The 22,692-nt window shown below is 51.3% G+C and overlaps 2 protein-coding genes and 1 long non-coding RNA gene across 10 annotated transcripts in view; 2 read left to right on the top strand and 1 right to left on the bottom strand.

Annotated features, from left to right (window-relative positions):
• Positions 1 to 1,878, top strand: part of Obscn (obscurin, cytoskeletal calmodulin and titin-interacting RhoGEF) — a 142,120-nt gene extending 140,242 nt beyond the window's left edge. Inside the window, exons 100-104 of the mRNA NM_001171512.2 lie at positions 107 to 346; positions 573 to 796; positions 1,031 to 1,106; positions 1,300 to 1,449; positions 1,625 to 1,878. Of these exons, the coding sequence (NP_001164983.2) occupies positions 107 to 346; positions 573 to 796; positions 1,031 to 1,106; positions 1,300 to 1,449; positions 1,625 to 1,802 (868 nt within the window). The 3' untranslated portion in view covers positions 1,803 to 1,878. The remainder of the gene's footprint in view (positions 1 to 106; positions 347 to 572; positions 797 to 1,030; positions 1,107 to 1,299; positions 1,450 to 1,624) is intronic.
• Positions 1,879 to 3,562: 1,684 nt separating this feature from the next.
• Positions 3,563 to 10,117, top strand: Gm51863. 3 transcript variants are annotated; one of them, XR_003949557.1, is made up of 3 exons: positions 3,563 to 4,448; positions 8,481 to 8,607; positions 9,040 to 10,117. It is a non-coding gene; the product is annotated as a predicted gene, 51863 (long non-coding RNA). The 3 variants fall into 3 exon arrangements; XR_003949556.1 differs by having other exon boundaries at positions 8,465 to 8,607; XR_003949555.1 differs by having other exon boundaries at positions 8,394 to 8,607.
• On the bottom strand, positions 4,672 to 22,408 carry Trim11 (tripartite motif-containing 11). Of its 6 annotated transcripts, none has more exons than NM_001290988.1 (7): positions 17,490 to 18,041; positions 14,798 to 14,893; positions 13,911 to 14,141; positions 8,454 to 8,501; positions 7,387 to 7,409; positions 7,205 to 7,305; positions 4,672 to 5,947 (listed from the first exon to the last, which is right to left on the bottom strand). In NM_001290988.1, exons 1-7 carry the CDS (start codon positions 17,892 to 17,894, stop codon positions 5,400 to 5,402), a joined length of 1,452 nt encoding a protein of 483 aa, NP_001277917.1. In that variant the 5' UTR covers positions 17,895 to 18,041; the 3' UTR covers positions 4,672 to 5,399. The 6 variants fall into 6 exon arrangements, with proteins under 6 accessions (NP_001277917.1, NP_444398.1, XP_030102306.1 ...); XM_030246446.1 differs by having other exon boundaries at positions 4,676 to 5,947; positions 13,911 to 14,163; positions 17,490 to 18,015; NM_053168.2 differs by lacking the exon at positions 8,454 to 8,501.
• Positions 22,409 to 22,692: the final 284 nt, after the last annotated feature.

The following is a 22,692-nucleotide window of genomic DNA, read 5'->3' as shown; positions in this document are numbered from 1 at the left end:
GCATGTCTGTCATTGTCCCCTGACCTTATCTGCTCCCTGAGCTTGGTCCTCGCTGCTCTAATTGTGTGGGGACTACACGCAAGCTCCCCACATTTCCTTCCTGCAGGGGCCGCTTCAGTGTGGTGCGGCAGTGCAGGGAGAAGGCAAGTGGGCGGGCCCTAGCTGCTAAGATCGTTCCCTACCAACCTGAGGACAAGACAGCTGTACTAAGAGAATACGAGGCACTTAAGAGACTGCACCACCCACATCTGGCCCAACTCCATGCCGCCTACCTCAGTCCCCGGCACCTGGTGCTCATCCTGGAGCTGTGCTCTGGCCCTGAGCTGCTACCCTCTTTGGCAGAGAGGTGAGGGGTAGCCTGGTCTGCCTGTGAGATGATCAGTCATGCAAGCAGAGATCTCTGGGAGGGACTGTGAGAACTGTCTGACCCTATCTAGCTGGGACTCTGCAGAACCTGAGGCCCCTTCTGGCTTGCCAAGGGCAGTGTTCTCGGCCTTCCCACATGTGCCAAGCCCTGCTAGGATACCCATTCTACCTGCCTTGGGCCTGTTCTGAACCGTCTGTGCCCCTAGGGAATCCTACTCAGAGTCTGATGTGAAGGACTACCTGTGGCAGATGCTGAGTGCCACCCAGTACCTGCATGCCCAACACATCCTGCACCTGGACCTGAGGTCCGAGAACATGATGGTCACTGAGTACAACCTGCTTAAGGTTATAGACCTGGGAAATGCCCAGAGTCTCGACCAAGAGAAGGTCCCAGCCCCTGAGAACTTCAAAGACTACCTGGAGACCATGGGTACGTATATAACTCCTGATCTGTCGGGGCAGGGAGGAAGTTCTTCCCTCCGTGTCTGCCCTCACTCTCGGCTCCACTGACATCCACCAGCCTCTCACTAGGGCCAGCCGCTTGTGCTTGGCTCTATTCACTTGGGCCCAGATGCCCTGCATGCCAGCTGGCTCCTCCACTGACATCTACCACCTGACCTACCCACCTGTGCCCAACCTCATCTTCACCCATGCTTCTCTGCAGCTCCAGAACTCCTGGAAGGTCAAGGGGCTGTTCCACAGACAGACATTTGGGCTATTGGTGTAACAGCCTTCATTATGTGAGTCCTTCCCAGGTGTCTGGGGAAACTGCTAGGGGGGTGGGTCAAGCTACAAACCCTGTGCACCCCCACAAATACATCCAGAGATTAATTTGGTCCCTATGCTCCACCATTCTCTACGGGGAGCTTGATGTCCCAGTATCTCCTATCCATCCAAGGGTAACTGAGTCTCCTGTGCTCCTCACCCACGCAGGCTGAGTGGCGAGTACCCAGAGAGCAGCGAGGGGACTCGCGACCTGCAGAAAGGCTTGCGCAAGGGACTCATTCGGTTGAGTCGCTGCTATGCAGGATTATCAGGAGGAGCCGTAGCCTTCCTGCAGAGTTCATTATGTGCTCAACCCTGGTAAGGAGCTCAACCTGTGTCCGCCCCGCCCCGCCCCGCCCCCTCCACTGCTCTGGCTGGTCCTCCCACATGGCCAGCCCCACCCACCGTGCAGCCCTTCCCTTCTTGTCTTACCCCGCCCCACGCCCCGTCCAGCCTAATCCTCAGACCCTTGCTGCTCCACTCTCTGCTTCAGGGGCCGCCCGTGCGCTTCCACCTGCTTGCAATGCGGATGGCTGACAGAGGAGGGCCCCACCGGCTCCCGGCCCACGCCCGTAACCTTCCCCACCGTGCGGTTGCGCGCCTTTGTGCGCGAGCGCGAGAAGCGGCGTGCGCTCCTCTACAAGAAGCATAACCTGGCCCAGGTGCGCTGAGGTCCAGCTCTACAGAGCAAGATGTGCCATGCCACATGCGGGGACACCCGCTAATAAAAGATGCAAAACGGCCAAAGAATTTTCTATTTCATTGAATCACCTCCCTGGTATTGGGGATCTTCATTCATAGTGTTATGGGACATAGTGTAATCACAACTTGTGTCCCAAGTTAGGTCCGACCACCCATCCTCAGTAAGCCAATTAAAATGTGACTTCTTCGGGAAGAGGGACTCTGAGATCCAGCAAACCTCTCAAATCGACCTTTAACGTCTGAAGAAAGATTAAAGTTTAAATAGAGGGCCAAGGATATGCCATGTAGCACTGGCCAAGATGCAGTCTCATTCACCAGTCATCAGGGTTTGTTTCATCTCGTAAAACGCTCTGACAGGCTGTTAGAACTGTTTGAAATCTGGGAGACAAGACTCCCTTCTGGATAGTGGCCTCTCCTGAGAGTAGGGGGACTTCCATTTCTTTGGGGTCAACTGATAAACGACACAGGTGCCTCTTTTGAGCACCACTGCTGCCAGACTGATAACTGGAGATCAGCAGGAACCTTTGGCTCCAGAAGCCCTAGTAGTGCCCTCATCTCCCAGCTGTTCATGCATTTCTCATGCCTCTGAGGCCTCCGCTATTTCTCTTCACAAGAACCTACTGGCCTCTCACCTGCCCTTGAGTGTAGTGTGCCCGGAATCTCTTGGTTTCGTTGGTTCTTGGATAAAAGGTGCAAAGTGACCAATCAAGATGTGCTGCTGGCCATGAACCTCCTGGAGTCTTTATTCAGGTCTTGTCTTGGGATTGCTGGCTCAAGGCAATGATAAAAACCAGGCCACCCTCAAGTCTCCCCATTGCCTCTGCTTGCTGTCCTGTGGTTTGACAGGAGTAATGGGGCGCAGACACACCCCTAATTTGTTCTCAGATGCTATAATACAGCACTGGAGGTTGCCGAGTATGTGAAAAAGGATTATGTATCTTCTAGTGTGGGAGCGGAAGGTGAGGGCCCTGACTGTGTCACTTCTTAGTGGATGGCACTGATAAGAGGACAAATTCAGATGTCCTCAAGTTAATTATGAACACCAGAGGGTGGGAGGAGAACGAGATTAGGGAAACCAGCCCCTTAACAGCTAAAGCAACCCAAGCAAACATCCTGTGGAAACCCTGACTTCAAGTCCACCTGCCCTGATGTAGAGCTGAGCAGTTAGCTGCAAGCTTTCCAGAAGCACCAAGCATCTCTCTCCAGAACTCACATGCCTGTCAGACTTTCCTTGCCTCTGGGTACAAAACAAGGTAGGAACCTTCTGGGATAAAAATGGACAACATAAAATCAAATAGCTTCTGACTACCGAAAAGACCCTTCAGAACAGGAGAGCCATCTTTGCTAGCTAAGACATCTGACAAAGGATCAACAGCCAGACTACATGAAGAACTATCTAATCAACGAAAATGTTAATTTGACAACTGTCACAAGAAGTACAAATAGCCAATAGACACATGAAAATATTCAATGTCCTTAGCTACTATGGAGTTGAAGGCCAACCTGAACTGCATAGTGAAACTCTGCCTCAAAAATAGCAACTACACTAAAGTTCTATCTTGCTTCAGTCAGAAAGACTGTCGAGGGCACAAATGAGCTGGAGAGATGGCCTAGAGCTGTGATTCTCAACCTGTGAGCTGCATATCAGACATTTACATCACTATTCATAACAGAAGCAAAGTTAGTTATGAAGTAGCAGTGAAATAATTTTATGGTGTGTGTGTGGGGGGGGGGGTCACCACAACATGAGGAGCTATACTAAAGGACATTACGAAGGTTGAGAACCAATGCCTTAGAGGTTAAATGCACTGGCTGACCCTGCAGAAGACAGTTTTAATTCACTTAAGTTTGGCTAGAATTGTGCGGTTGGGAATCTGTGATAAGACTTAGGTCTGAGGACAAGAACGAGTTCAGCAGGAAAGCAGCTCCCAAGAACCCGAGAGCCTCAGCTCTCACCGCTTTCCTGAGATCTTTCCCGACCAACATCTGGCTCTCTGGCAATGTCTCATTTCAGAGTTCCCCCACTGCTGGGACAGGACCCAGACCCTGCTCCTGCAGAGCTCACCCACTACATTAATCTGTCCTTCATCTCACTCACTGCATGGAGTCTGCTCCTGATGAGGACATGAAGTTCTGCATGTGCATTCCTGGGACAAGGACCATTTCAGACTTACAGAAGGCACTAGTAGGCTTTGGTCATGAACTTCAGCCTTCCTCAGGACCTGTCTCCTGCTCTTCTCCGAAGCCATGGCTAGGGGCACATGGCTGTCTCATCTGTCTGCCAGGGTCTCCTGCCCCAGAAATCAAACGCAGCACTGTCTACAAGTCACAGCCAATGTGGCTGCACAAGCCAGGTGCTGTACTCACCTGCCTGGGACAAACGTGGAAGTGTCATAGGGCAGCCTCAAGATACTGGTAACAGGAAAAGGGCTAGCTGATGAGCTAAGCAAGGACCCCACTAGCCCAAGGGGGCCAAGTTCTTTTGTTATGTCATAAACATCATACAAATCCAACACATGTGATAAAGAACATAAGGAACCCCCACTTTGTCATGCCTGTGTGGAAGAGAGCCATGCGTCTTAGGTCTGGTGGCCTGTGAATCTCTTGCTTCTTCTGTGAGTTTCTTTTAAATACATTTTTTAGTAGTGTATGTTTAAGAGAGGGATTTATGCAGCACGTGATTGCAGATGCCCTCGGTAGCTGGGTGTGTAATTTCCTTCAGTGGGAGTTAAAGCAGCCCAGCATGGGAGTCGGAATCAGTCAGTTCAATCTTTGCAAAAACAGCGTGTGCGTTTACCAGTCCACGGTCTTGGTTATTTACCCACAGGATAAGCAGAGAACATGACTTCAAATGAGTTTATTTAAATGTTTCCCTTTCAATAAATAGAAGATAAAACTCCCAAAGTTTAATACAAAAGCAGTCACTACTGACTCCTGTGCAGCTCAGTCTGCAACCAGGGGCAGTGTACCACAGCCAGCCACCAGACAAGTCTCAGGACAGAAGGGTGTGTTCAAGTGTCATTTCTGCGTTCTACTTCTAGGCCCCTTATGTGCCGAATACAAATGTTGAATACTCCTGTAGGATTCAGCCCCTACTAGATTGCTTCATCTCTGGGGCCACGCTACCGTCCTCTTTGTAGCCACGCCCAGCAAGGTCAGGACTCTGAGCAGCCTTCCCGTTTATCAGACCAAATCCAGAGATGCTTGAAGCTGTCTCCCTACCTAATCCCTATCACTCCAGGGACTGTGTGGCATGCTTGGCAGGCAGCCCAGGAACTCAGAATCTGAGGTGCTGGTGACACATGGGACTTAGTGCTTTGGTGAGAGCTTTCGGCACTAAGTGGCATCGGGGGGCGGGGAGGATCCCCAGGATGAGGACAGAGCCCAGCCCAGTGTACTCTCACACATACTGTCTCTGAGACAGAGAACTTGTGTTTCCCACGTGTGGTCAGAAAGGCACTGTGTGCTCCTCCTAATGCGCACAGGATGTCAGCTGGCTCCTGGGTCTCTGTATGGCCAGGACAAAGGACCAGGAAAGGTGAAGGGACTTTCTTAGAAGGTTTGGGTCACTGCGGGCCAAGGGTGTCCCCAGATACACCTATCAGCCTGCAGATAGTCATAGGGGTCGGGCTGCTTGACAGAGGTGAGAAGAGGGGCCGGAGTGTCCCTGAGAACAGGGTCTCGGGGAAGATAAACAGCAGCGACCCATCCGTGGCACTGTAGAATGAGAGATGGCCAGCTTCATAGTCCAGAAAAATCCCCACACGCTTGGGAGGGTCCCGCAGTGGGGAGAAGGCCGGCTCATTGGAATTATAGAAACTCCCCAGGAACACCAGGATCCAGAACCCATTGCCAGCCGACAGCTCCCCCTTCTCCTTCCTGTTGGCAGTTTCTTTACACACGCCGAGTGCCCAGCTGGTCTGGTCCCCGACTTCCACCTCCCAGTAGTGGCGGCCAGAGGTAATGCGCTCCTGGCCCAGCACGCAAGGGCCGGGGTCGAACCGCTCTGGGTTGTCAGGCAGGGCCTGCCGCTGTTCACCACGCTGCACACTCCTCCGGTCCTCAGATAAGACCAGCTCAGGGTTGGCGGTGTCTGGGTCCAGGGTTATGTCCCCTGTATAAAAGCCTGAGGTCAACCAGACTCCCAAGTTAGTCCCCTACTGCTCTAGCGATCAGCCAAACCTTTCCTGGCAGTCCACGTGGCTGTTGGAGCCTCAGGCTTAAGTAAGTACCCCTAGTGGAGAACTTCCCTTCCCTGGGAGAGAACCCCTAGCTCTATCTTAACTCTAGAAAGCAGCCCTGCATCTCTGCTTCTGGTCTCAGGGCTCTGACTGCATTTTCATTTACCTTCTTGAAGGGTCTCATGTAGCCCCGGATCATCTTCTGCCCCCACCATGACCACTCCCCACATCTGCTCTTTCTTTCAATCTCCAGCAGAAGACTGTGGGTTTGGGTTGCAGCTGTACCCTAGGCCCCACAGCATTCTGGTGGCTCCCAGGGTAACACAGAGCTGCTCAGGAGGAAGGGTGCTGTTTCCTCCCAGACCACAGTCCCGGCTGATTTCTGGTCTACCTACCTCTGGGCCTGGCATGGTCCACATACAGTCGACCTCTGTCTAGAAGCAAGGGCAGCAGCCCCTGGACAACCAAGACTTAACAGCAGAGTTCATTCCTGGCTCCAGAGAAGACCTAAAAATCTGCTTTGCCAATCCTAAGAGTCCCCTGACATCACACTTGAACTTATGTTTCTAAGGTGGCTCAGGTGGGGTCTTGTTGATCGCTTCAGGATGGTGCTGGCCACCATAAACCAGCTGTGCGACAGAAGGAACTTCAGCCTCATTCATTGGCTCCAGGGAGAAGACAGGAGTCAGGGGGCAAGTTTGCAGACAAGCATCTGACATACTATGCCCACAGAACAGAACATCCCTAAAAGTTCCTCAAAGGTCAGGTCCAAGGGACAGTGAGCTGAAGGGACAGTCCTCGCAGCGAGTGCAGGAGGGCTTCATGCCTTCCTGCAGCCTTACCCACCATCTCTTCCTTAACTGCAGCTTCTTTAACTGTTAAAACTAAGCAAAAGGATTCCTGGGTTTTGTGAGCCACCCAGCAAATCACATAACATTAACTAGATAGGGGTTGTGAGGACTGGAGTAAGAGCAAGGAGACAGAGATAGGGGCATTCCCTGGGGCTCACAAGTAGCATCTGAAGTAGGTCAGTCTTGGGGGACTGGGCCTGATGGAGAACTGCTTAGTTTGGAAAATACACACACATGTGTAAAGCAGAGGGAAGTTTCTAGAACTGCTGTTCTAAGCTACTGGATCGATGTTAAGTCCTGGGGCTCCCAACAGTTCCGCTCCAAGGACTGTGCACCCACCTCGGAACCTCCGCAGGGTCTCCACCAGCCCTGGGACCCGGCACACGGTCCTCAGCTCCATGGGCACCACTGCTGGAGGCTGCAGCTTCACATCCTGCACCCTACAGGGGACAGCTCAGCTTCATGCCTGGGGCCAGCAGCTGGACCCCACCCACATCCTGCCCAGATGCCCAGGCTCATACCTGCACAGGGCGTCCTTAATGTCCTGTAGGGGGAAGAAAGTATACACTTAGTACTAAGGCTTGTTACCTGGTCCTGGTTCTCCCCAGATCACTCCAGCCCCGTGTGACAGTGACACACACAAGTGGGTCTGACAATAGCCCAGATACAGGAATGCTGCAGGGGTCTAGAGAGCCCTGTGGAGATATCTCCTGGGGGGTTGGGGGGAGCGGGGAGGGAGACCAGGTCTAGATCAAGTTCTGCCTCTTCATCTCACTTATAGCAAGCAATGAGTCACTGTCTCCTCTCTCTACAGAATCCCAAGTAGACTCACTGTCACTCTTAGGATAGGACAGGTATGCGAACTCCCCCTAGATGGGGCGTGCTGTGTAAGGTCAGGATCTTCACTAGGAGTCCAGTCTGTGACCCCAGTGTGTCCTCTTGTCCCTTCCCCCACCCCCCTCTCCAATGTCCCACAAGTGCCCCAGCTTGGCCCCATTCCTTAGCATTCTTCCTTGTGTCTATTTACCTAATCCACAACAGTATTTCACAGTCAGTGACCAAGCTCTGTCCCTCTCTCCCTTAATCCTTGGAATGGAACTATATTTCAGACAGAGCCAGACTGTCAAAAATTACTATTACATACATCCCTATACAGAGAAGCCCCATCTGCCCCCCCAAACACAGGCTCGCCATTGCTCTTGGTTAACCGCCATAATTAGAAGGTAAAGCCCCTCCTGCCGGAGACTCCGCACACAGCGGTCATAGGTCACAGGAAAACCAAGTTGAACTGCCCTGGAAATTCCTACCCTGATGGCTGGCTTCCATAGTACCAAAGTCATCAAGGGCCTCACTCAGAGGTTGACCAAGATGTGCCCACTGCTACAACGGTGGCATGGAGGCTACAGGGCAATCAACTGCTTTCCCTGGGTGTGAGGCCTGCCCCACAGGAGGAAGGACTTCAAGCCTGGTAAGGCTGGGGAGGCCACAGGCCCACAGGGGAATCTACCACTGTTGTTTTGTTAAACAGGCAGTTGTCAAACTACCTTCAAATGTTTCTGACTGTATCAGTGGATACTGCTGCTCTCACCTTGGCTATAGACGCTTCTCTCTCCAGGGCGCAGCACTCAATGCAGAGCTTCAAAAAGGAGTTCAAGTGCCAAGAATAAGTGAGCACTGAGTGTCCAACCCTAAGTGACTCTTCCGTGTCTGCATGCACACCCCCACCAGGCCCCCCACCACAGGTGAGCGGGGAGGGGAAAGGGAGGATGGAGAGGGGAGCTGTGGAATGCTGTCTTCTGGACATGGCACCTAGGACCTCACAGCAGCTGTGGTTACCGCACGAGACCAAGCCAGTCAGAAAGTCGGGCACGAGTGGGGGAGGGGCGCATTAGGCTGCTGGCAGATCGTCCAGCATATATGGGCAATACAAACTGGACTCAGTGGGCCATCTAAATAAAGACAGTAAGGCAGAGAAGACAAGGTGGCAAAAGCATGTGCTGGTGTGTGTGTGCCAGGGAGTGGGAGGGGAGTCGGAGTGGGCATGCCCATCTACTGCATGGGTGTATGAAACTTAGAGAACCAGTAAAATTCTTTAAAAAAAAAAAAGAATCACTCTTAGTGTTGATCACTTCAAGTCTTATTGCTCAGCACTTCTAACATTCATTTTCCTGAAGATTCGCAAAGATGATGAAGGATGAGCCATTTACTCCCTACCTGGCAGCTGTTGGGCTCCCGCTTGCTGCCCTGACGACCCAGATGTCATCTCAACACTCCACATCGTCCACAACTATGCAAAGCCTGCAACAGACCCCCACTGCTCCTGAATGAGTGGCTCAGCGAGAACAGCCCCTAAGACTCTGCCTTCAGGAAGCTGGGGTTGCACGCCCCCCACCCCGCCCCGTGACCTAGTGGGTGGCTGTGACTGGTGTTAACTGATATAAAAATCAATACTTCAAATGGCTGTTCGGCTCCTGTGGTATGTGGTGGGTTCAGAGGCACCCTCCTGTCTGTTTCTCCAGGATTCCAACAGGTCAAAAAAAGACTCCCTTCTAGTGGTCTATTTTTATCACATTTGGTGACACCTGCTGAGCTGGTGATATCAAAAAAAGAAGCAACAGAGACAGTAGATGCTGCCCGGTCAGCTGACTGAGAAGGAAGAAGGGTGGCAATATGCAGAGTGACACAGAGAGAGGACAATGAGACTCAGTTAAAACACAAATGGGTTTAAGATACCAGAAACCTCAGGTCCTGGCCACCAGCAAGAGATGCTGGGAGATGTCAAATCTTTACAGCCAAAGGTCTGAGTAAGATGTTGGGCCCAGAGAGAGCTCAACCCTGGCTGTGATGAGGGTCACGGAACCCTGATGTCCAGGCCTGCTCAGAAGCTGCAGCACTGCCTGCATCAAGGGCAGCAGAGGGGTCTCCACTCCTAGGCCCATGAGAACTGTAACCCCTGGAGGTCCAAGGCATAGCTATACACAAGGACACTTGAGTGCCATGTGCTGCTGCCTCCCCCTGCCTGCTGCCACCGAGTCTCTGTCTCTCTAGAGCAGCCTCAAAGATAGATAACAGGATTGGTGACAACCCAGAGTCTCTGTCTCTCTAATGCAGTCTCTATGATAGACAACTGTGACTGGTGACTTGCACGAGGACAGACATGCAGAGGAGTGACGGGTGAGAACATGGGAGAAGATGGAGGTCTCTGAACCAGGAGAGGCCTTGAGAGCCACCCACCTCTATGATTTGTTTGTGGTGACAGTCCTCCCAGATATGGTGTAGACATTCGGTCCCTGTGAAGGTGTTAAGAGGTGGTGTGGCCTTTAAGAGGTGCAATCTAGAATAGAGGGTGGGGGACTTATCCTTGGAGGAAAATAACATAATGCAGTTTACAAGGAGCCTGGTCAGCTCTTTTGAGAGTTAAGAGCACATTGGTCTTTTCTTTTCCTCTAGCCTCCTGTCTCACCAAGCAATTCCCTTGTTCATGTCCTTACAGTATGATGTCATCACCATAACATGACACACCCAAGCTGCCAGCAGGCTGTCTGGACTTTCGGCTCCCCAGCCTTGGGTGTTCCACAGCAACAAAACAGGTTAACACACTAACCCCACTGACACCCTGGTCCTCTACTTCTGGCCCCTAGAATCATAAGGAAATAAAGTTGTGTGCATAAGGTGCTCAGCCAATGGGTACTTTCTGTATCAGTGGATCAAGGCAACACATGCAGCCAGCCAGCTCCCACAAGCCTTGGCCTTTCTGCCACAGACATGACAAATAACATGTCCCTGTCATGGGGGAGCGTTTCTGCAGATAGGATCATATTTTCAAGTTGCTAAAAAAGAAGGGCTCTGAAGCCAAAGGTGAAGTCCTGAAGTCCCTGGAAAACATGGGAGGGAGGGTGCATGTACAAGGGCCTGGTGTGGGCAAAGCAGCACAAATCTGCTCCGTACCCATCTGAAAGCAGGTATGTTGGGGGTACTAGTGATCCCATGTCCCGAGGCAAGGACAGCACAAGGCCTTCCTTGCTGGAGTGACAGGAGAGCCTTGGCCTCCTCAGACACATCTGTCGAGGAAAGAAAATTGCCCTATGCTGTAGAGCACATCGGCCTAGAGGGGCCACCAGCATCCATAGATGGGTCCATGTCCCCAGCCCTCATCTTTCAATGACACTTGTCCAGAAGGCCAGGAGACCACACCAGGCCTTGGAGATCTGGCAGAAGGACCCTGTAAATAAGAGTGTGGACCCCCTCAGGCTCTCTCTTTCCCCACAGCCAATCAACAGTAGCTCACTGGGACAGAATGAAGTAAGGGCAGCTTTCCTAACCCCACGACATGGGTCTACCCACCCAGCACGAAGCAGAGGCTCTCCCAACAGAGTCGGGTACTGGGGGTGGGGGGGAGAAGAGAAGCAGGTGTGGAGCAGGCAGTGGTGAGGGACACACGGGACAAGGGTGGGGACAGACACAGGTGGCAGCGAGGCAGCCTGGTGGCATGAAATGAGTGAAACGCCCAAACACAGTGACGAATCCAAATCTGGTGCTCATGCAGATCCCTGCACCCCCATTTCCAAGTCACCCCCCTCTTCCTAAGATTTTCCAGCATTTTGTTTTCCTATAGCCCAGGAGGCTGACCATGGTTAGCATTCTGTACCCTATCATGTCTGATGCACCACAAGACAGTTTGGTTTTTCCTATTTACTGTCTTATCAGTGAGTCCCTTGAGCTGCGTACAAGAGTATAGGCATCTGATCAGGGGGCATCACTCAAAAGCCCAGTGTGATCCCTTCCTTAGCAACACAGAGCAATGCATATACATCTTCAGAGAGGGGCAGGGCCTCGTGAGACCTCTCACAACTGAGATTTGAATGGGCTCAGCACTCAAAAAAAGGACAAAAAGACCAGGCGAGAGGCTCGTCAGTGACCCTGATTTAATCAGTGCAGAGGCTGTACACACACGGAGAAACATCACACTGTACCCCAGAAATAAGCTGTGAGTTAAACACACAAACACTCTCAGCACTCTAGTGCTAGGTGTCTCCTCACTTCCTGGCTGTCAGAGACTCTGCTTTCCTGACACGGGCTTCTGTCTTCACTCATCTCTGAACACCCCACTCCCTCCGCACCTCCCCCCCCCTCCCTGTCCTCCCTCCAGGAGCTCACAGAGCTATTTCTGGCTGTCAGGCTCTAACTATGACAGCCCTGGAAAGGCTGAAGTCCCTAGGTGTCTCTTCCCAGTGAGGAAGTCCCTGCTGTGTACCTAGCATCTGTCTCTGTCCTGCATGAAAGGCTGAGGTCAGTCTCAGAACCTCGATCTATACCAGATAGTTGGCACTGGGGTGTGGGGGAGGACAACGCATAGCTGAGCCCCTAAGGAAGGGACCAGTGGACCCCACAGCCTCTATGTGATCTCTCAGCAGATACCCCTGAATTTCATCAATGCTCACTGGTCAAACTGGGAGACTGAGGCCCTGAGCCTGCTGAAGGGCCCTAGAACTAAGAGCCATGTTTCACGATCATCTAGACTACCCTGAGACAGAGTACAGGGGGACCCAAGTGTTCTGGTTTGGGGGACATGAAGAGAAGCCAAGATCTAGGGAAGAGCGGGGCTGGAGCTCACATCTTGGGGATAATTCTAAGGGGGGAGGGGGAGGGGGAGGGGGAGAGAGGGAGAGGGAGGGGGAGAGGGAGAGAGGGAGAGGGAGGGGGAGGGGGAGAGGGAGAGAGGGAGAGGGAGGGGGAGAGGGAGAGAGGGAGAGGGAGGGGGAGAGGGAGGGGGAGAGGGAGAGAGGGAGAGGGAGGGGGAGAGGGAGGGGGAGAGGGAGGGGGAGAGGGAGAGAGGGAGAGGGAGGGGGAGAGGGAGGGGGAGGGGGAGGGGGAGGGGGAGAGGGAGGGGGAGAGAGAAGAGGCGCTGAGAGCTAAGGGCCCAGCTACAGTTTGAATGTCTCCCTCCAATGCACATCAAAGTTTACCCCCTACCATGAGGGGTCATGAGGAACACTTTCCTGAGGTTGAGGTCATTTGTCCTGAGGGTCCTTAGAGTCCCTCTCAGAGGCTGTTGTTTGACCACAACTCCCCTGTCATACACTGTTAGAAAAGGATGGAGACAACACCCTACAAACAGGCCTGACCATCTTGGGCTGAGTGCAGAGCACAAAGTGTACATCATGAGCTGAAAGGGCTGGACTGGAAGTCCTACTGAGAGCTCTCAGGGGTCCGGGAACAAGGATGGGTACTTAAAGATCCAAACAAGTCCTATCCTGCCCCTCCCCCTACAGCACACAGGAGCCACATGCACGTGGCTGTGCCCACTGAGGACAGCAACTGTCGTCAGCTTGAGAAAACGGGAAGCTGCCTCGGGGACTGCTTACGTGGTCCGCCTCAGTGAACGCCCTCACTTTGCACCTGCAGACTCAAACAACTGTCGATTTAAAGTGAAATAACCAACATGTGGGCTGAACACAAGACACTTACCCTTCTCATTAGCCCCTCGCTGCTCAGCAGCTAGCTAACAGCATGTTCCGAATATTCAGCATCTCAGGTCAGCTAGTCGTGAGGGAAGGCAAGCAGAGGATGTGTGCAGCGGACACACAACACTGCAGCCTTTTAGCCAAGGAACTGGAGCATGCCCGCTGGGAGCCTTGGGGCTGGCACCCATCTTCATGGGCAACAAAGAACATGTGTTTTGGGGCGCCCGTCTTAGCTGCTGTGGAGTTTACGAGAGAGATGGCGAGGACATGCTCTCTGCAGACTTGAGTCTGTTATGAATAAATGCTTTCTCATTCTGAATTCTTTGTCCACACCTTTTCTGTCTGTCTGTTCCCCTCCCCCCATAAAGCACGGTGTGACTCATTAGGTGGCAGCATGGCCATAGTCAAGGCATGCAAGTGGCTGCTGGGACTTGGGGATGTCCTGCAAGTCCTGTGACAGCCCAACAGCAGGCAGACACAGAGCCTGTGTGTCTGAGGAGGAAGCAGTGGGCTTGGGGGTAGGGCTGCACACTCCATGTTCCCCCTGGGGACCTCCAGGACATTCCATCCAGTCCACTCACCTGCAGTAAACCCAGGGCTGGCAGCTGGCAGCGGCTCTCAAGCTCGGAGATGAGGGCTGCCAGCTGCGTGCTTTGCTGGCCAAGCCTCGCAGCGCCTTCACGCAGGCGCGGCAGAACCTCCAGCTCTTCCTCCTCCAGCTTCTGCAGCAGCTGTTGCTCCTCCTCTGCCAACAGGCGGCGCAGCCTCTCAAACTCGCCCAGCACATTCTGCCGCTGGCTCTCCACCATCTTCTGCAGGGCACAGGAGGGACAGCTGAGGGGGAAACCTGATGCTAGACCACTGAGCACTTAGAACACTCACACCCCCAAATCCACCACTCTAGGCTGTACACAGAAAATACCACCCGCAGCTCCCTAGACCCCAATATCTGACAGCACATCCAACCTGTCACCTGGAGCTGCCCAACCCAAACCCACCACCCCTTGAGCCCTCAGACCTCCAGCCTACCACCCACCCTTGGCTACCCAGACCCAAGAGCTATACCTGGGACCAGTCACACTCAGCATCTGTCACACAGGCTCCAAGCCCAGCCCCAGGTGTCAGCTAGACAAGGATGCCACCCCACAGCTAGACAGATTAAATCTACCCCAATGTCAAATACCTCCCTGACTCCTAAATGCTACTACTGGAGACCTCCTTGTACCTAGCCTGTTCCTGACATCAGTCCAAATCTGAACTCAAGCATACTAGGACATAGGACAGGTATGCAGGACAGAATCCAACTTAGGTATCCTATATCACACACACACACACACACACACACACACACACACACACACACACACACACACACACACATATTCCAGCTGGCGTGTCTCAGTGAGGCTAGTCTGGCCACCAGCCACTGACTCCACACTCCCTCCTTCACCCGAGACCCAGCACCTGCCTGCCACAAGGCACAGGTTTCCTCAGCCTGGGCTTGGAACAGCATTGCGTCCTCCATTTGTTTCCGTAGGTGCTCCAGTGACTTCTCCAGCCTCCCCTGGTGGGATGGAGAGCGGGTGGTGCCATGAGAATCCCAAGAGGCATCAGGCCCTATAGGTGGGGCCCAGACCCAGAAGTCTGCCTTTCCCCTCCTGACCTCCTAATCCCAACCTCCCCATTGGACCAAATGAAATCTGTCCAGACAATGGTAGATAAAACGCCCCCCAGTTGGCAGGGATTCTCCTGATTTGGCAGTATCCTTTCTAGCGCCCCTCCCCTTTCCCAAATTCATAAACTATCATAGTTGAGGTTTCTCATTTTGGGTTCTCAGCCCCATGGCCCCGAGCCAGCCCTGCTCACCTCTGCAGTGACAGTTTGTTCTGTGCTCAGTGGGCATGTCCAGGCTCTGTCAATAGGACACACTAACAAGCTGGCACTGAGGACCCAGCTTTTCTCCCTTCAAGACACTGTCCCCTCCTCTTCTTCCCATCTGTGGTCACAAGGGCTCACAGCATGTCAGGGGCTAAGGCTTGCTTGAGCCAGTCTCCCAAAATTCCACCAGGTGGTGGGCTAGACTTTTTGGAAGGTGACTGGGACATGAGAGTAAGGCTCTCTGGATGGGATTAGAGAGTTCCCGCCCCTTCTTCTGGAAATACGAGAACACACCCAGAAGGGAGCCACCTTTGAGCCAGGAAATGGCCCTTACTAGACATGCCTTGAGCTTGGACAGCATCCAGGGCCTTGGACCATAGTTGTCGGTAAGACAGAGTGGGGAATGCACCATGGGAGTTCAAACTAGATATGGCTTCTTCCCACAGCAGCTTCCCTCAGAGTCCCTCATGGTCTGGCTGTATTTTCTTAGGTCGGACCTGGTCCAGTTTCCTTTCCCACTTTTTTGCAGCTGCCAGAGAAGCCACAGGCCTATCCCAGAGGCTGCCTTACTCTGGAAACATCAGGCATACCCCTCACTCTGCCCCCCACCCCCACCCCATCACGTACACCTCCAGGCTCTGTTCTGAGCTCTGCCCGAGTCTTTCCAGCGTTTTCTCCTGTAACCCTGGACCTTGTGCATGCTAAGAAACCACTCCCAGCCATTTTCTCACTTAAAAAAAAAAAACAAAAATTTTTATTAGTGTCAGCAAGTGGAAGTGCACTTAAGTAGCCAGGCCTGTAGAGGCCAGACAGGTCAGATCCCCTTACAGCTGGAGTTACAGGCAGCCCTGAGCTGCTCAGAACCCGAGTGCTGGGAACTAAACTCCGAAAATCTGGAGAAGCAGTGCACTCTTTCAACCGCCCGAGCCATCTTGCCAGCCCCTATTTTCAATGCTTAAGTCAGGAGCAGTATTGTAAACAGCTGTGAAGCAACAGCAGCCTGCACACACTTTGGCAAAGGCCTCGAGCTCTGGCCACATGCAACCCTACCACTGGTTAGGTAATGACCCAGACTTCCTACCCTGGGTGTGGTGAGAGTGGAGTGGAGCCCAGGAGGCCCTGGGATAGGCCTGGGCTTGCTCTCCCCTCAGCTCCTGGTTCCTGCCGATGTAATCCCTCCTCCGTCTCTTTGGTTCTCTTCTGGATACTACTCACTCATGGCCCCAGAGCCAAAGAGTGAACTTGTCACCAGGACCACGTAGGCCAGCATGGCCTAAAGAACCCCTCCCAAACTCTAGTGAGTGGAGGGATGGCTCACTGCAGGCCCACTGGTCACAGGGAAGAGCTATCTGCCCATTTCCTGGCGTTACCAGAAAGCAGGCTGTGTCCCCCACACCCAAACCTGCTCCTGTGCTGAACAGCCACAGATACCTAAGCGTACGCAAGACAGAGCATCCATTCTGCAGGAGGGAGACACCCTCTCTGCCATCAGCCTCCTATTTCACAATCATTTCCTATTTCACAAGGTCTCTTTCTGGTAACTCCACACCTTTTGGGATAAAAGGCCTAAGGGTAACTGCTTCTCTGAGCTTTTCTTTCTCTTTTCTTGTGTGAACCCCTATGCAAGAGAAACTTAGTGTTACTTAAGCTGATCTGTCTTGTCTGTTGTTCAGACAGTGAACTTAACAGGACAGAGGACAAAGGTTTTCTTTTTTGGCAATAGAGCAGCTTTAGTGTTGTCCCTTCAGGGCTTATCATGTCATTCGTGGAGAGATGTGGGTCTCTTTCAGCACCATTAAGGGGTTTGGTGGCAGGGGGGTAAACCTGCCAACCAATCATCGGTAAACCGGGTATGGACGAAACGAAATGAAAAATTACTGGGACGATCTCTGTTTATAAGCTTTTTAAGTTTATAAGTTTATAAGTTCACCTTTGTGCTAAAGTCCAAAGTAAAGGAGACTTGGTGCCTGGTTTATTCTGGTCACCCAAGTTCATGCAGTGATGGGGACACACTGGCAGAGTATCAACTCTGACACAGGCCAAACTGTTGATCTGACAGCGGGCCCCTTCACAAGCTCTCCAAGCTGAGTCTGGACTGACTACCAACACCCGGTTTTCCCCAGAATGCACGTGCATCTCATCCTGGAATAAGACAGGCTACAATCCCGACCCCGTCACAGGATCAAGTTAACTGTAACTCACACTTCCTCAACTCAGGGCAGGGCAGTAACGGGACATCCCTTCGCACCGGGCACTGGCCGGCTGCACCCAATGGAACGCACCTTGAGGTCGTCCGCCGCCTCCTGCAGCGGTCTCACCCGGTGAGTCCAGTGCTCCGAACGCTCGCAGATGGGGCACAGCAGGCTGAGGTCGTCGCCGCAGAAGGTGGTCAGCGGCTCGCGGTGCGCCGCACAGACGCCCTGCGGGACCGGAGAAGGCGGGTGCAGGCGTCGTGCCATTTCTGCCATTTTGGCGAGCGGGCGGTTGGGCCGTAGGTTCCTCTGCGCCGACAGCTCGCGACACTCGGGGCACGCGTATGGGCCCTCGGGCTGGCCCCAGCAACGTCGGATGCACTCGCGGCAGAAGTTGTGGCCGCAGTCGGTCATCACCGGGTCGGTGAAGTAATCCAGGCAGATGGCGCAGGTGGCCTCCTCCTGGAGGTTGGTGGACAAGTCTGGGGCAGCCATGGTGCTGGCGTCTGCGCCTGGATCGAGCTTTTCGTGGTGCACCGGGATCGGGCAACTCCGCCGCGAGAGCGCAGTGGGAACGGGCCAGGAGCAGGTAGCGGCACTCTCAGCCTCCTGGGTAGTGGGTACATCCGGCACTAAGCTCTCAGACTTCCGCCGGAAGAGAAACCACAGCGGAAGCAGGAAGCTAGTTTTTATTATTTTTTAGAACCCGTTTGTTCTTGGGTTGGCCGCTGTGTATCGGGGCTCGGGGTCGGAATCGAATTATAGTGCAAGAGATCGCATTTTCGCCTCTCTTGCGGTGACAAGTCTCCGCAGGTGGTGTCCCCGCACCCCAAGATCCGGATGCTGCAAACTTTGGCCATGGGTTCTGTAGCTAATCTCTTGTGCACTGTGTAAACCTTTCTCCGGTCAATACAATGGCCAGTGAGCTTAGGCAGGAAATTAGAAGGTGTGATGCCTGGAAAAGAGAGGGGCCGGGGTGGATGCCGGGATCGACACCGACGCAAGTTTGGCCCCAGAACGCTGATGGAGATAGCAGCAAAAACTGAGAACCAGGTAACCAGCCACGTGTGGCAGAACTTAGAATAACGGGATGATTATGCACGAATCAGGAAACAGTCAAAGCTTATGGTGGTGACCGTCTGCGGCCACAACTTCTGCCGCGAGTGTATCTGACGTTGCTGGGGCCAGCAACTTAGAAAAGTTGTGGACAGCGAGTGCTAAACTAGAAAGCCAGGCACGGCTTCTCTCCCGTAAGATTTCCCGTAGCGGCGGGCTGAGCGCTTGAGCGGCCGTCTATAAGCAACTGGGTAGCGAGCCGGAACGCACTCCAGCCTGCGTCTGCAGCGGCCCGGGTCTAGCACTCCCGCGGCTGCTGAGTCAGGCAGCGGCCGGCCACGAGCCTCTGGCGTGGCCCGCAGGCGAGCAGCTTCTCAGAGCTGCACGAACCAAGCGCAGTTTGCGATCCAGAGCTGGGGCACATAGGCCTGGCTTTCAGCCGGTGGCTGCAGGTAAAGACCTAAAGCCATTCTCGAGCAGCAGGTCGGAAGGGCCTGCAGAAAGATGGAAACAATGGGGGCAGCCTCCTGAACTGAGCTGAGGGGTTGAAGTTAGCCACCGTAGACACTTGCTGGTCTGTGGAGCCTGCAGACGCACTAAAGAACAAAAGGAACATTTTCCCGCAGCGGCTATGGGACTAAAAAGCCCCAAACTTCTGAACCGGTAAGGTATTAAGTTTGAAAACAATAAAAGAGGAAAGAGACTAAATATAAAACATCGTAGACAAATATAGTTTAAGTTGGTAAATCGAAGTTTTTAAGGAGATAGAGATTAAAGGGAAAATATCTTCTATGATAAAAATGGAAAGAACTCAGTGGCACAGGGCATCTAGAGTCTGTATAATTTTTGCTATAGTTATCAGCATATAAATAATTTTTTTCAGTAACGATAACAAATTTTCTATATCTTTTTAAAGAGAGATCAAAAGAAAGCAAACTTAGATAAGGAGAAGACTGGAAGATGTAGGTTACAGGCCTTAGAAGAAAAATTAGAAAAAAATATAAATAAAAATTAGGAAAACTCTAAAGTAGTAGAGATACGACGAGAAAGATATCTGAAAAATGAAGACAGGTCATAGAAGAGAAATTGGAAAGATTTATAAATAAAAATGAAAATACTAAGATAGTAGAGCTACAAGAAGAAGAAAATATAAAAAATGGAGATGGGTCTTAGGAGAAAAATTAGAAAAAAAATTATAATTAGAATTGAGAAAGATACTGAGATAGACAGGGGAAAGAAGGCTAAAACATTCAGTACCACCTTGGAACAAGACTGAAAAGGGCAGTCTACATCTGTTAAAAAACCTAAAATGATTTTCCAGACTTGATAAAGGAATTGGGAGGAGATGAAAGAAATTCACAGGGTTATCAAGAATTTGAATGGCAACTTCTAGAAGCACAGGATTTTAGAACGCTTAAGGAAGCAGTAATGAGCTATGGCTTACATTCACCATATGTAATAACTGGGCCACACAAAAAAATCATATAATTCCAATCAAATGGAGAGATTTGATGCCAGCCATCTTAAAGCCTGGCCCTCAATTGCAATGGCTGAGGTGGAAAGATGAGGCTTCCGTGTGGGGCAGTGAAATAGGATGGAGGTGCTGATGGTGTCGGCCATCAGTTACTAAGTGAAGGACTGTTCTGGATTGAGAGTCCAGATTACCCTGACGATGCCGTCCTACAACAGAGCCTTACAACAGGGTGGAGTTCAGTCTTTTACAAAGGTGACCCAGGGCCCAGATGAATCTTTCACTGGCTTTTTACCAAGGTTAACTCTATCTCCAAATAGAGCAATATCAGATCCAACTGCTAGAGAGATTTTAATTGAATGTTTCGCTTTTAAAAATGCTAATGCTGAGTGCAAAAAGGCTACTGGACATAAAAGGGCCAGATTTGTACCTCTTTATAAATGGATGAAAACTCCTGCGGATATAGAGTTTAATACCCAAATTCAGTTATGGTGGGACAAACTCAGCATACAAAGCCTGTGGCTGTGACTGTGAATAGTTCCTAAGGATAAATTATTCTATGATAGTCCAGGGAAGAAGTCTCCTGTGCAGTGTAGAAGGTGTAGAAGGGATGGAAGTAAGGCTCATGAATGTAGGCCATCCAAAGATACTCAAGGCAATTCCTTAATGTCAGTTGGAAAACAAAGAGGCTTTGCTCCGGGCTCTACAAAAACCAACATGAGCCATTCATTTCCTGTCCACCAAGGAAAGAGTATTCTGAAAAACATTCTAGCCTGGTAAAACATTCTAGCCTGGTAGGCTTAAATCTAAGCCTGATAGGACAAGCAACTGTTCAAAACTTAAGTAAGCCATTTACTATAGAGCTGCTCTTATGGATAAAACAAGAGATTCTAAAGATACCCAAAATCAGATATTATAACAAACTACTATAAATGATAAGAGGCCAAAATTAAAATCACAGTTGGGTAGAGGAGCTCAAAGGATTAATGGACACAAAACCAGAGGTTACTTTAATAGAAAAAAGTCTTAAAAGGTTTTAAGAAAAATCAGAATTGTCAGATGTTTTAATTACGATAAATAAGGTCAAAAGGATTATAGGTAAAGTGTTCCTAGAAACAATGTTTTTCTAGAGATGATTAAAAAAAAGGCTCAGCCTTCTGAAATACACAAAAAATGTGGCAAAGGCTAACAGGACTAACGATGGTAGCTCAGCGAGAGACAGACAGGGTATCCCCTTGTTGGGGAACACTTGGGACCTGCCATTCCATCCCTTCATACAGCTTGGATGGAAGTTTATATCACAGTTGGTCAGAGAATCCAAACCAACGTATAAAGACAGACAGATGTCTTTCATTTCTTCAAAGAGCAAAGACTCATCTTTCACTGATTTGTGTGCACTTCACACTTTATGTTAAAGTGGAAATGTTGATTACCTTTGAAAAACCACCAGAAAAGCAGCCCTGACAAGATCCACCTTGAGGACGCTGAGATGCTGAGGCACAGTGAGAGGACTGAGACAGGCTGACTCCATGACAGGCTTCAAACTGGCAGTTCAGGAGACCAGGCCTAGATCTCTGTTTCTCAGAACTGGGCAAAAGTCAGTTACTGGAAAATCCTCTAAGCCTCGGGCAGCCAATCAGAAAGTGCCCCACCCTCAGTTGCTGCCCCCCACCTGGCCTGAGGCAAGGGCAATGGTCAGTAACAGTTTCCAGGCTTCCCCAGCAACAGTTTCCAGGTTTCCCCAGTAACAGTCAACACCCCCCCCCGCCCCCCCTCCACACAGCCCCCAGCCCCAAGTGGTGGTTCTGGAATGTCCCCAGATATAGAGCCAGTGAATTAAGATAAGGTTACCCACCCCTCCCTGGAATTCCCCCTAATGTGCTTAAATAGGGCCTGTGAGCTCTCTTGGGCATCTCCATCTTGATAAACAGTAGACCCCAGCATGCGGGACTTCTGCAGAATAAAACACTCTGCTTTTGCATTTATTTGAGTCTGGGTTATCATTCTTCGGCGATTCATGGACCCTTACAGTATTTATTCCGGCATCTTGCCTGGTCCTACCTCAGACTCCCTCAAAAGTCTGCATCCAGGATAGCTTCAAAGAGAGCTACTTCACCCCAGTTGGTCAGCATCACAGACTGTTGAAGCCCTGAACTTTCGGCACATAGAGACAGGACAGCGACTGCTACAGCTTTCTTAGGATTTGACCATCTTCCCAGTCTTCTTGGTCCCCAAAAGGAAACTGCCCCAAATCAGCAGATGGCAATTTTAAGAAAGCGACCCCCCATTCCCAAAGGCAGGGTGATTGTTTTGGTAGTTGGATAAGTTATGGGTGTTTGCCATTTAAGGGATGTGGCTACAAGTTGTAATGGTCTTGGATCAGGGAGGAAACGATAACGGTTAGACTCAGAGTTTTCTCTTTCTTTCCTCGATCCTTTCTCACCGTTCTAGTGTTGAGGAAAAAGGGGGTGGGAGGATAGAGGAGTAATGGGAAAAAAGGGTGGAGTATTAAGTTCTACTTTTAGACCAAAGAGTATCAGCAAGCCAAAAATCTTACATTGGTATATATCTTTGTTTTTTTTTTTTTATTTACTTTATATGTGTGAGTACACTGTAGCTGTACAGATGGTTGTGAGCCTTCATGTGGTTGTTGGGAATTTTTAGGACCTCTGCTCACTCCTGTCAACCTTGCTCACTCAGTCCCTGCTCACTCTGGCCTAAAGATTTATTATTATACATAAGTACAGTGACTTCAGACGCACCAGA

This window comes from Mus musculus, chromosome 11 (assembly GCF_000001635.26).
Source record: "Mus musculus strain C57BL/6J chromosome 11, GRCm38.p6 C57BL/6J".
NCBI classification, from domain to species: Eukaryota; Metazoa; Chordata; class Mammalia; order Rodentia; family Muridae; genus Mus; species Mus musculus.
The sequence above is the reverse complement of the archived record's forward strand: the minus strand, read 5'-3'. Positions and strand labels throughout refer to the sequence as shown.